This window comes from Temnothorax americanus, unplaced genomic scaffold (genome assembly GCF_048541705.1).
Source record: "Temnothorax americanus isolate GAGA-0224 unplaced genomic scaffold, ASM4854170v1 Scaffold59, whole genome shotgun sequence".
Classification (NCBI taxonomy): domain Eukaryota; kingdom Metazoa; phylum Arthropoda; class Insecta; order Hymenoptera; family Formicidae; genus Temnothorax; species Temnothorax americanus.
The window spans coordinates 250,000-263,993 of NW_027509741.1; the positions used below are offsets into that span (position 1 = coordinate 250,000).

At 41.1% G+C, this 13,994-nt stretch overlaps 2 protein-coding genes across 3 annotated transcripts; one reads left to right on the top strand and one right to left on the bottom strand.

The window, feature by feature from the left end:
* Positions 1-804: 804 nt before the first annotated feature.
* Positions 805-4,906, bottom strand: LOC143904844 (uncharacterized). Of its 2 annotated transcripts, none has more exons than XM_077419805.1 (2): positions 4,559-4,906; positions 805-4,042 (listed from the first exon to the last, which is right to left on the bottom strand). In XM_077419805.1, exon 2 carries the CDS (start codon positions 2,596-2,598, stop codon positions 943-945), a length of 1,656 nt encoding a protein of 551 aa, XP_077275931.1. In that variant the 5' UTR covers positions 2,599-4,042; positions 4,559-4,906; the 3' UTR covers positions 805-942. The 2 variants fall into 2 exon arrangements, with proteins under 2 accessions (XP_077275931.1, XP_077275930.1); XM_077419804.1 differs by having other exon boundaries at positions 4,555-4,906.
* On the top strand, positions 4,413-8,506 carry LOC143904852 (uncharacterized). Its single transcript, XM_077419813.1, has 2 exons — positions 4,413-4,422; positions 5,751-8,506. Exons 1-2 carry the CDS (start codon positions 4,413-4,415, stop codon positions 8,504-8,506), a joined length of 2,766 nt encoding a protein of 921 aa, XP_077275939.1.
* Positions 8,507-13,994: the final 5,488 nt, after the last annotated feature.

Genomic DNA, 13,994 nt, shown 5'->3' on the forward strand with positions numbered 1-13,994 from the left:
TTTGACGATAAAAAAAAAACGTTGAATCTACGTGGATAACTCGCGGATGAATCTCCATCCACGTATTACGTAGATTCGACGCAGATGCGACGTACCTGTTTTACTGGGGATATGGCCTCAAGAAGATGTTTTAAACTGTAGAGGAATATCCTCTAATCATGAGACTCTAGAATCAAGATTGCAATCCTCTTAATGCTAGAGGAATCTTCTCTTCTTATAAATCAAATAATAATCTTACTTATAGCATTATAATGATACTTTAAAACGAATATTTGTTATTTTTAATCTTACTATAAGGATAACTTATATCGGATTTTCATATGCTGACTAAGAGAAAATTCCTTTTTGTGTCATCCAAATAATACTCTTGTTTGTAGAGTATAATACTTTTTTCACATGAATCTTTGCCCCCCCCTCCTCTCTCTCTCTCTCTCTCTCTCTCTCTCTCTCTGTGTGTTTAATTGATGTTTTAAATATTTATTGCAATAAAAATAAATGCAATATCTGCTGAGTATTTATGTAAATTTTTATAAATTTATATAAATTTTTAAAAACTACGTACCTTTTGAGTTACTTTGAAAACCATGTAATCTTGATTAAAAATTATTTTAAGCGATTACGTAGTTTTTAAAAATTTATATAAATTTATAAAAATTTATAAATTTATAAAAATTTACATAAATACCCAGCAGATATTGCATTTATTTTTATTGCAATAAATACTTAGAACATCAATTATACAACTTCAAGAATACGTGCTTTTTAAAAAGCCACAACATTTGTTAAAATAAAGAAACGATATAATACATTTTTAAACACATTTAATACAAAAGGAGACTACATATTATAATGTACAATATTATGCAGTACAATATTATATGGTACAAGATATATTATAATATTACATATATTTACAATATTGTAAATATATGTAATACTATTTTACACAAACGCATGACGGAATGTTATATAATTAGACTGACTTCTTGCTCCAACTCTACAATGAGTGGGTGTAGATACTATTAAATCGTCGAATTTAATAAATTTCCACTCAGAGGAACCTTCAATCACTTCATAACTGCAAAGGTGTTCCACAAAATCCACGGTTTCAAACATACACAAAAGAAAATATACGGCATCAGATTTTTCGCAATATGTAACAAAGTTTATTCGACCAAATACAGGGTAACCAGTGTCTTTGTGGAACATTACAGCTACACATATTCCTTTCTTATAAATGGTACCAGAAATTCTGATCCATGAAAATATCTTTATAATTTTATTTAAATCCTTAGGCAGAACATCACGAAATAATTGGTGATTTTTAATATCCGTAATATTGACTTTTTCTTGAACTCCAAAAGAATATTTTTCACCCAGAGGCTTTCGAGCTAAAAATCTGGCACACAAATTTAGCTGATGTTTAATCGCCAGAGTCAAAGGCAAGTTTCTACGAGAATTTGTAGCATGGGCTGCTTGTTTCAGAGGTCTGTGTTTAGCCTCCCATCGAAGGCAACAAACTGACCATAAGGGACCAACTCTACGCATCACTTCAGAATAATGGAGCATGTAATGATGCTTAGGTTTGAGTGTAGCTTGGGGAAAAACAGTAAGATATTTTTCATGATGTTCTGAAATGAGGACGCTCAGATAACTAAGTGATCGAAGGTTCACATAAGGTGTTGTAACTATGTCTATAATGGATTTTAATTTTAAGTAAAGATACCAACTTTCGGTATCGTCAGGAACTAAATCACCTAGCATTAATCCAAAATATCTGACAAAACACAACATCTCTGAGGCAGAGAACTTCAATTTACCAGCTATAAGGTGCTCTCTTGTAATTTGTGGCACTGCATTACCTAACTCTACTGGACCATAATCAAAATAAAATACACGATTATTCAGAGTCTCCAAAGAAAAGTATTTTTTATTATATATTAAATCAAAAAGTATAAGTGCTAAATCATAACCGCACACTCCTTCTAAAAGATCGTGCATAATATCAAAGCTAATGCTTTGTATAAAGGAAAAGCTGGGAATAGCATCCCAAACGCATTTTTCTTTAATGCCAGTCTTGTTAAGATCTTGTAACAAAACATCAGCAGCGTAATTATGCATTGTTCTTAATTTATCTGTATCAAGAGCAGTTAGATATGCAATTTCATTCCTGTGATGCTTGCACATTCTACATGGATAGTTTGCATTGAATCCCTCAGATAGGCCACAAATAGAATGAATTCCTAAGTTGTCACCCAGCAAAAGACACAAACTGAAATAAATTTGTTTCTCTCCTGAGCTAGTTTTTACAATTAATCCATTTTTTTCCAAATGTATCAAATCTTTAATTACTGGTGAAAATAAATTCATATTTCCATGTACTTTACATTCTGAGAGAAACAAAGAAGCCAAAAATATGTTATCAAGTTTTGAGGCATACTCTTGAGGGATACAAGCAATATTGTAATAAAGTGCTCCTAATTTATGGTGACCAGCATGAGATCCTGTGATATTATCTGGATCCATATCGTCAAAGAAAAAAAGAAGTGGAAGCACTATTTTACCATCGAAATATTTAGCTACTTTTTTTTTCCACATCTCTCCTTGTACAACATTTGAAAAAGGCTCGTTTTTTTTTAGAAAAATGCTCCAAGTTCGAAATAATAGAATCAAAACAACCTGGTAATTCCAGAAAACGCTTTAAAACTTCTTTCATGGGAATGTATTGACCATTATCAAATTCATGACTCATTACTGTTTTGTTCATTTGTGTTCTAGGCCTATAGTGACTACCAATTACATAGCTCATAGGAGCTATATAGAATTCACTCTCTTTCAATGCTTCTAATCTTTCATAGTCACTATGAAGACCAGCAAAAATATCATTATATGCGTTAAACATAAGAGAAAGATTATAAAGTTCTTCATCACTATAATTAAACTTACTCAACATTTCAAAAACTTTGTTTTTTAAGATATTTAAGTATCCACTTGATAATAATTCCGAAGCAGCATCAACTATTTCTTGAACATGAGCCCGATTCAAAGTGTTGGAGGCATACAATTTTGATACAAAAACAAGTGTAGAGTCTGTTAAGGCTTTTTTAACATCATAAACTGAAATTAAATTACTTTCTGATATATTAGATTGAAGTACATGGTGATGCACATCAACATCTGAAATCTGGATATTATTTGGTTGTTCTGCTTTATTAACATGACAAGCACCAGAAGATTGAATTTGCTTTTGTGAACAATTTTCATCTAAATAAGAACATTTGAATAGATGTCTTTTGAATGAACGAAACGAAGGACAAGGTTTATAGCAATTAGATGCAGGACATCTAAGAGCATTGTGAGCGGCTATGGTATGGTATACTTTAATATGTGCCAGTAGAGCTTCGATTGAGTTACATTTATTTTTACACGCAAAACATAATATCTCCATTATGAACTTAATTAAATACACGAGCTTGAGCTTATACATCAAGTAACGTAAAAAAATCTATTATTGAAACAGTCTTTAAATCACAGGCTGATCCTATTAACTTAAAATTAATACATAAAAATATACTAACTCAAAAATATATTCACTTATTAATTATATAGAAAATTTTTTAGAATAAGAAACCTACAAACTTGAACGTCGTAGATTTTAATTAAAACTTTAACCAGATGTTTGCTCAGTTTCATTCGCAATTTTTTTTTTAAGAACTTCAAAGGATTTAACAAGCGCGCTGACAGTTGAATTCTTTATATCATACCTTGTGGAGATACGATATAGAGCTTGCTGAACAAAAAGCCATGCACCTCTTGCTTCATATGAATATTCAGTCATCAAAACTTGTATTGCTTTGAAACATTGATCGAAGGCCTTCAACACATTGTCAAATTTATATTTGACGTCATCAATTATGACGTAGCAACACTCGTATTGCTCTACCGTAGGCCCAACAAGAAGGACAAAGGGTTGAACTCTAGTTTTAAGCTTTAAAGCCACAGCACGCCTTCGTTCAATAGCGGGATTAATATCTCCTGGCACCTATACATATATAAGAAAAATGAAATACAAAAGTTATTATTACATTACAATTTTACAAGAAGCAAAAGATTCAGTAAACTTTAGCACATGCTCCACTTTATAAAAGCGAGAAAGAAAAATCTATTTTTATTGTAATCTATAGAATGTGGCTTATGAAACCAGATTAGCATAAAAAAGGAAATATTTTTTTTAATAAAAATCACAAACTATGTAATATAAAATTTTTTAATATTAAATTTAACAAAAACAAATTACTAGGTGTCAGTTTTTCTAAGTATCAAATAATATATACTTTAAAAAAGAAAAGTTAGAGATATTTAAGGTATATCTTGATTTTTTTTAAATTAGAAACAGATGCTATTAAAAAGTGATGTTAAAAGGTATATTTATTAGTTTGTCAAATAACTTGTTACAAGCAATTTCTAACTTGTTTTTTGAATAAACCTTTAAATTCGGTGTCTTAATAAAAAGTTAATTGACTGAATATAATAAAGCATATCAATAAAACTTACTGACACATGGAGTATAAAAGCATCTCTTGCCTCAGATATATTCGCCTTTATCTTTTTTCCAGAATCAAGTTTCTGCAGTACAGAACATAATGACAATTATGTAACATGATTTAGAACTTAGTTACTTACAATAAGACTGACGCTTACATCTTTCATAATTCTAGATGCAGATGTTGCAAAGAAAGAGTAGGCAGACCGTAATATTACAATTTAATAATACAAACATTTTTATATAAACTGGCTTTTGATTATTTCTCACTTTTATCCGCCTTATAAAATCATACGTTTACATGAATTTCGTGCCAAAAACTCAAAAAACTTTGTCTGCATACACTAAAAAAGTGCTCGTGCTGTGCACGTGATCGAAGCGGGATACATCACATATATATACATATGTATACATAAAATAAAAAATTGATACACTTACGATTCCTTGCCGCTCTCCTTTCCCGGCCACGAGCACGGGACTCACGCGCAGGAGGAGAATGCCGCTCTTTCTCTCCCAGCGGCACGATCCTAACCTTGGAGTGGAATGGAAATTCTCGTAGATTTCCGCAACTCGGTCGATCGCAGCCCCGACACTCTCAAAAGCGATACTTTTGCAGGTCACTTTGACCCACGACGAGCGGAAGCCGAAGAGCTAAACTTTTTACATTATTGAAATAATAGTCAAAATTTATACTCACTTTCAAATGCAGGCCAGTAGGCGCCTAAACTGGCTTCTATTAGAAATTTCTTTACCTCGTTCATAATGAAGAACACTAATTGGCACTAAAGTATACCTACTTCACTATTATGAACGCACTTCTTGCTCGCGCCGTGGCGATATCGCGTCGTGTATGATCGTGTAGTGACGTGTGGCGCGGCGTACGCATCGCGTAGCTAATAAACAAACGCGCGCGCCGCAAAAATCTAGCATATCCTCTTATTTTAAGAGGCTAATAGTAGAATTTACTGTAGAGGAATTTACTCTTGATTATAGCTTACGCATCCACTCATTTATAAAGTAATACGTATTACTTAAAGAAGGATATTCTTCGTGTAAGATTTTTTGCTTAGAGGAACTGCTAAGAGGAATTCCCCACTTATCAGCAGAATATTTTTTTTTGGGTGCTCTATTCTCAATTTGTCCGGTCTCTCGCGCGAGTCCGCTTCCGAATTACGCGCCTTAAATGACAAAGTCAATATCGCGATAGCTTCACTCGAAAATCTTAAACGCCGACCGGACGACCTTTGGAACGACATATTGGTTCACATCGTCGCGCAGAAGCTCGACCCGGTCACCCGCAAAGCGTGGAACTTAAAGGAAGGAGACAAGGATGATCCGCCTTTCTACGATGATCTTTGCCGTTTCTTGGACTCGTGCACTCGCGCTCTAGAGAACTTTTCCCCCTCGCCGTCGGCTAAGGCTGCTCCGAAAGCCGCCACCGCCTCGCGCATCCACAGCGCAACCGCCTCCGCGAACTCACAAGCAAAGTGTCCTTTATGTCCCGCGCAACATTTTATTAACAGTTGTCCCACATTCAGCGGGAAGAATCCGAGTCAACTTCGCGACATCGTCAAGCAGCACAAACGTTGTTTCAACTGCCTTAGCGCAAAGCACTCTGTCCAAGCTTGTCCGAGCAAATACTCTTGTCGCGTGTGCCAACAGAAACATCATTCGATGCTGCACGTCAACACGGATTCTTCCTCGAAATTAGCTGAAGCGGACGCGCCCGACAGCTCGTCAACTGCAACGCCGGACCCGAAATGCAATGTCAATTCTTTGTCCGCTTCCCATACCACGCGTCACAAACCGTCGGTCTTGTTAGCGACAGCGTGGGTGACGGTGAGCGTGGAATCCGGTCGTTCCGCCGTTGTCCGAGCCCTGCTCGATCAAGGCTCCGAGATGACCTTCATCTCGGAGAACCTTGCGCAAACTCTACGAGCGAGGCGCGTTCGTCAACCGAACTCCGTCTCCGCCGTCGGCAGCGTCCACGCCGAGACCTTTACGCACATTACGCGTGTTTCCCTCTCCCCGCGCCAATCTCTCGTTCCGTCGTTATCAACCACCGCGCTCATATTAAAATCTTTGGCTTCTTACACTCCCAAACAAAGCATGGATCTCTCTTCCCTATCTCACTTGTCCGATCTACAGTGGGCAGACGAGGATCCCACCAGTCTCTGCCCCATCAACATTATAATTGGAGCAGATCTTTACAGCGACATAATTCTTGACGGTGTTCGAAAGGGAAATCCCGGGCTGCCCCTCGCTCAGAACTCCGTCTTAGGCTGGATCATTACGGGACCGATTGATGCGTCCTCGCGGGACGACCGCTCTAACCCCTCGTCGGTCAATCGCGCCCTCCCGTGTATTTCCGCTCATCATTTGTTCAATTCCCCAACATTGGAGGCGGAACTCCGCCGGTTCTGGGAGGTCGAAGAGCTTCCGCAAAACCCGACTCCCGCGCCCAAAGACGTTCTCTGCGAAGAGCATTTTCGCGCCACTCATTACCGCGACCCCGACGGTCGATACGTTGTTCGTCTCCCCTTTAAGAAAGGCCCTCCAATTTCCATCGGCGAATTCAGGCCCCGCGCCGAACAAATGCTAAAGGCCCTGACGCGCCGGTTCCGGGACAAACCCGCGTTCGAAAAAGAATATCGCGAGTTCTTGGAAGAGTACGAACGATTAGGACACATGCGACTCGCGGCCGCTCCTTCGGATCAAACCGAGCAACACGTGTACATTCCGCATCACGGCGTCATCCGCGAAGGCAGCTCTACCACCCATCTCCGGGTGGCGTTCAACGCTTCGTCAGTCACCTCCAACGGAACTTCTTTGAACGACCACTTACATGTCGGTCCGAAACTGCAACGCGAGATCACGGCTATCATCATGCGATGGCGCCAGTACCGCTACGTCTATTCGGCTGATATCGCGAAAATGTATCGCCAAATTCGTATCGATTCTCGTGACGTGAATTATCAGCACATCGTTTGGATTCGGTCAGGCCTCGAGCCGTTAGTTTCCTTCATATTGCTCACAATAACGTACGGAATGATATGTGCGCCCTATCTAGCCCTACGCATTTTGGAGCAACTTAGCCTCGACGAAGGTCAAAACTTTCCCCTCGCGACCCTTATTCTTTGCGACAACATTTATGTCGACGACGTGTTGTTCGGTGCTGACGATACCTTTCGCATACGGCAAGCGCGTGATCAGCTCGTGTCATTGTTGCGACGCGGCGGCTTCAAATTAAGGAAATGGGCTAGCAACAGCCCCTCCCTTCTATCGGATCTCGCCGCCGATCACGGCCTCGCCTGTCACAAACAACTCGCGCAAGACGAACAGGTCAAAATCCTCGGCATAGGGTGGAATCCGGCCACCGACATGTTCAAATTTCGGGTATTACTGTCGGATGTCACCCCGAATAGCAAACGAGCCATTTTATCCGCAATCGCCAAGCTTTACGACCCCCTCGGCTGGGTCACTCCAGTAACAATAACGGCAAAAATATTTATGCAACATCTCTGGCGCGCGCGAATCGCATGGGACGACGCTATCCCGGAAACTCTCCGCCCAAAATGGCGGGAGCTGTACACTCGATTATCTCACCTCAGTTCACTCCAAATTCCTCGCTGGACCGGGTTTCGCGCGGACAACCTTCGCGCTAAAATTCACGGGTTCGCGGACGCATCAAACATCGCGTACGCCGCGGTCGTTTATCTCAAGGTTGTCTCCGCGTCCGGTGAGATAACGGTCACTCTGCTCGCTGGAAAGTCAAAAGTCGCGCTTCTCCAGCCACTGAGCGTTCCCCGGCTCGAGCTTTCCGCCGCATTGCTCCTCGCGCGGCTCATACACTTCATTCGCGAGTCCCTCGATCTCGCTTGCCTACCGTATCATTGTTGGACAGACGCGAAGATCGTACTCGCCTGGCTTAAACAGCATCCTTCGCGCTGGAAAACGTTATAGCGAACCGAGTCGCGGAAATTCAATCCCTGCTGCCGCGCGCGGAATGGCGCCACGTGCCCACGGAGGACAATCCGGCCGATTGCGGCTCGCACGGAATATTCGGCGATGAGATACTGGGTCACGACCTATGGTGGCGCGGGCCTCCATGGCTGACCTCCGACGCTGACGGATGGCCGTGCGGTGAAGCGACTTTGCACCCGGACACTCCCCTCGAGGAAAAGGTTACGGCCCTGCAAAGCGTCGATCCGCTACCGGACTTTGATCTCGCCTCTCGCTATTCCTCGTGGCCGAAACTGATTCGCGTTACCGCTTACATCCTAAAATTCATTCACCTGTGTCGAGCGCCTTGCTCTCGCGCCACGCCGCTCGCCCCTCCGCCGCCTAAGAATCCCGCGCCGCGAAGCACCGCTCTGTCTACCTCCAATTGCAACGCCGCAAAAACCTTTTGGTTTAAACGCATACAAAACGAGTTGTTTGCTCCGGAAATTCACGCCCTATCGAAAAACCAAGCTGTCGCCTCCAGCAGCTCGCTCTTAGCGCTTCGACCATTTTTGGACAGAGACCGGATTCTACGCGTCGGGGGGCGCCTGACTAAATCTCCCTTTCCGTTCTCGTTTCGTCACCCGATACTCCTCGCTTCCCACCCCTTAGTCACGCTCATTGTGCGTCAAGCTCATTCGCGGGCCCTGCACGCCGGGCCTCAGTTAACTTTAAATATCTTGCGCCGAGAATTTTGGCTAATCCACGGCCGAAGCGTCGTCAAGTCCGTAATACACAAATGCATCGCCTGCGCTCGCGAACGCACCGCGATCCCCACTCAAATAATGGGAGCGAGTCGAAATTTTTATCCTAGATTAGACCTACAAGTTCCGCGGAATTTAGAGGACCAATGTAAGCTTATCCATTACTTGGTTATTGTCCTCCCTTGATGCTAGAAAATGTCACTTATTGCCGTTTTCTCCATGTGAAGGCTCAAAAGAGTACCTTTTAAGAGCCTCTAAAAAGGCTCCATGTCCTGTATTATATATTTAGAAATGCATATATATTCGGAATTATTTAATATTTTATCTCATATACTGTACTTGCATTTAACCTACATCTGGATTTTAATATATATAAATAAGTATCTATATTAATTATATAATTTGCTTAACTGTAGATAGACTATAATGTGCAAAAAGCAAATATTAAATAATATAATATTTTGCTTATCGTACATATTCTATCTGTAGTAAAGTAAATTACATAATTAATACATTATTTATTAAAATTAAGATGCACATTAAATGCAAGTACAGTATACGAGATGATGGAATATTAAATAATTCCGAATTTTAGTGATCAGAGTCGTGCCATCACAAGTCCCAAGTGTCCACCTGGGGAATGGCGCGCTGGCGAAGGATCTGTTCGGTCTATATAGACAAATACAGCACAACTGGACAATATGCTGCTTAATATCGCAATTGCGACACTAGCGCGATATACCTATATATGATGCGTTTCGTGACAGTTCTCGCGTTGTGAAGAATACGTAACGAAACGTCAGCATGCACGTCTCAACATTTTACAACAAGACAGAATACGCATTTGTCGATCTAAAATTATAAACAGAGATGTTAAATCCACACACAGGAAAAATGAATACTTTATTTTTACGCCGAAAAATTATTACATATAGATAAAAATAAAAATAAAGAAATCTTACGAGAGTCTGAATCACAGCTGTTCTCTTATTATTCAATAGAAATATTAAAATTATGCAATGCAAGCAGATTGATTTTTTCAAATAAAATGACAAGTCTTATAAAAGATATAAAAAAAAATGTAACAAACTTAAAAGATGTTTAAAACTTACGCTTAATATTACTTAAGGTTAATGTTTATATATATTTTACATTTTTCGGCGCTTTCTATTTTTTTCTTTCTTGCTTCTATATTTACGCTTGTTCGACGCACACTTATTATTTATGCACTGTATGTATGCTTTTCGAGTAATCGGTCTTTCAGCTTTCTCAGTTGCCCAATCTGTAATAAAAATACTACTGTTTATCCGTGATAAATTATAAACATAACAAAAATAAATAATAGCATATAATAGAAATTACATACTAAAACTAAATAAAGCTTTAAAAAGTATAACATTAATTGCTGGTCGAGCACCTCTTTTTCCAGTGGCAGAATAATTAGTGATGCTCTCACCGTACACCTCTAGGAGAGTTTCTCGTACAAGCGTTTTTCAATCACACTGGTTTTTCCTTGTCGATTTCAATTCGATGTAAGCGATTTTTTCTCTCGATAAGTAAAAGCTACTATTCGGTGATATCTCCACCTGCAATAGTTGTTCAAAAATTGGTAAATAAGCTTATGTTAGTGAAAGTATTGTATAATTTTGTAACAATATATGTTAGCAACTTTTTACAAGGTTTTCCCCAGGTTTCAGCATGTGTGCCGGAATCTGTACAAAAAAAAGAGAAATAATAAACTAAAAAAATGAAATATATTAATGATATCTATATATTATATTAAACTCTTTCAGGGCTCCTTACTTGAAAAATTCCTCTATTATTTCGGTCAGCTTTTGCCTCAGATTCATATGAATGTCTAATAGCTGAGAGAAGAAATTCTAAAAATTCAATGTCTTGTTTGGTGACTAAAACATGAATAAAGGAATATAATTAGCATCATAATCTTAAATGTAAAAATAATGTAATTACAATTACATAGTTAGAAAATTACTCTTAAATGGTATTAGGCCTGCAAATGATCGTGCTGCAGTGTTGAAGTTTTGCTTCTCACTAGATTGAGATTCATCCGAAGAATCCAGGCTCAAAGTTTCGCTGCTATTATCTACAGAATATTCTTTTGTAGATTCTGAACTACTTGAAACGTTTTTTTTCTTTTCAGACTTCTTTTCTTTATTTCTTCCTGCAATGCTCTATAATATGAAAGTGCTCTATTAGTTACTATAACAATTGTTATAAACTTCGTAAGTCGTCATCATTAGTACCAATTGTATTTCAACTTACCTGTACTTTCGTAGGATGTGACATTTTCGGGTTATTACTCAATGTTTCGTATTTGCTTTGCAAGTTCTTCATACATGAAACGTTCTTTAACTCAGTGTAAACTGGTTGCTCGTCGTAACGTATGTCACTACTTTCAGACACTTTTCTAATCGGATAGTTTTTACTAGCATCCACAGGATTCTCTTTTATCCACTCGGACTGATTATTGCAGTTAGGAGGTTCAAAAGATTTCTGGCAAATGGTCAAATAAATAGATACTTAAAGCTTAATTCATATTTAAGAATATAGATTTTAATTACGTAGTATTTAATTACGTAGTAATTTTTTGTTACTGAATAATAACATTGAGAGAAATGTATATGATATTTGTGACTATAATTAATATTGTTATTACTGCTATTGTTCGAGATTCCCTTAACGTTGCGCCGTCCGATCAGATGGCAGCATCGATCGGATAACGACGCTCGATCTCCGCGGCAGCTTGCGCCGGCACGGACGCGCTCATCGCCTCCGTCTTCCTCGCGATCGAGGCAATTGTGCAAATGGCCGCGCGGTGACTAGACGCATAACGTGTGCTTAGTACATTTAGATAAGTTACTTCGGTTAATCGTGCACATCGCAGTGCTCACGCTACTGTAGATCGTATCATAAACTGTAATATAGGCCGCTCATCAACTCTGGTGCCTCAACACGACGACTCAGGCTCACATGTGCGCGAGTGCCGACCGCCACGTGTCTCATCGGCTCACGGGCGACTCACCACACGAGGAGGGCAATTAATATAATTGTCGCTCGCCTGCAACGGTCATACAAAGACTTTTCCTTTATACACCGCTCATCGATTCTCAGGTCAGACTGTAACAATCTCGATACAATTAAAGACGGCTCAGACTGTGGTCTGAGTTACACAAAATAAAGTGCATATTGGAGTTTAACACCTTCCACGCGCGTCCTTCTCATCCCGCTTCCATCGCCGGGATTAATCAGCGATTTCGCGAACATTTGGTCCTTCGAGCCGGATGCGTGGATATTAAAGTGTAACTCAGACTCAGATCATGCGAACAGAGCATGCCCTTCACGACATGCCACGTAGACATTATCGCGCGCTTTCGCGAGTGAAGGACAGACATTCTCACGCGCGCTCGCGAGTGTTACGAAAACATGCTCACGCGCTCCCGTGAGTGTACATAGACATTTTCACGTGCTCAATACATGACATTGTAGACTCTCGATTCGCGTAGTGTTGTCCTAACGCGTCTCTCGAACGTTCTCGCCTCATGCAGTGTTTCTCATACGTGTCTCGACGATTCTCAGGTCACCCGTCGGGCTCAGCTTATTGACGTCTCATCATGCCGGATCCCGCCAAATCCGGGACGGGCAACAACACCCCGCCATTGCTCGAGCTGCCTGACGACAGGCGCACCTCAGATCGCCAGGCCTCGCCGGTGCGTTTGTCAGCGGAGCTCACGCTGAAGGTGCAGACACAATTGAACCGCATCGCGACAGTGCGGAAAATCGGCGAGACGTTGCCATCGACTCCAGACGACACGTCCGTGGATGAGGTTCTGCAGATTTCGATCCAGCTCGAGGAAGTGCACAAGGCATTCCTCAAGGAACACGCCTACTTTGAGGTCTCATGGCCGGCGGCGCTCATCGCCCATGACTATTTCTCTAAAAATGCCTTCGCCGTGGAGGCGGAAGAGTGTATGCGGGCTCGTCGCGCTCTGGCAAAGCTCAAGGGCGCATTGGCGAAAAAGATCGCTCCGACTACGGCTCCTGTAGCGGCTCAGCCTTCACAATCTCAGCAGAGATTGCCGGACATCAACATCCCGTCCTTTAAGGGCGTGTACGAGGCATGGCCTACATATCGCGATCTCTTCAAGGCAGTGATTTATGACAGCCAACGGCTCACAGACGTGGAGAAGCTCCACTATCTGCGGCTCTCACTAGAAGGTCCACCTGCCCAGCTCATTTCTGGATTGCCTCTCACCGCCGACTCGCTCAAACCATCATGGGAAATGCTCGTCGATCGCTACGAGAATAAGCGACTGCTCATTTAGTCGTATCTGGACCAACTCTTCGCCAGCTCAACACCGGTGCAGAAGAACGCCAAGGCATTGGACAAGCTGCTCAACTCGTTCAAGGAGGCCATAAAGGGCCTACAATCATTGGGCGTCTCGCAGGATCTAGGCGACTGCGTCTTGGTGTACCAGCTGTCTAGGCAGCTGGATCGCCAAACCAAGGAACAGTGGGAGACATCGTTGGGCGCCGCGCGCGAATATCCGCGTTTCGAGAAACTCGATCAATTTCTCACCTCACGAGCACGAGCACTCGAGATGATAGAGTCAACGGCCAGCTCAGGGAGCTCGGCAGGGGCTGCGTCAACAACCCGGCGATCCTCGATGGCTCATCATGCGGCAGCTCAACCGGCACGCACCAATCCATCAGACGGCTCAACGGAG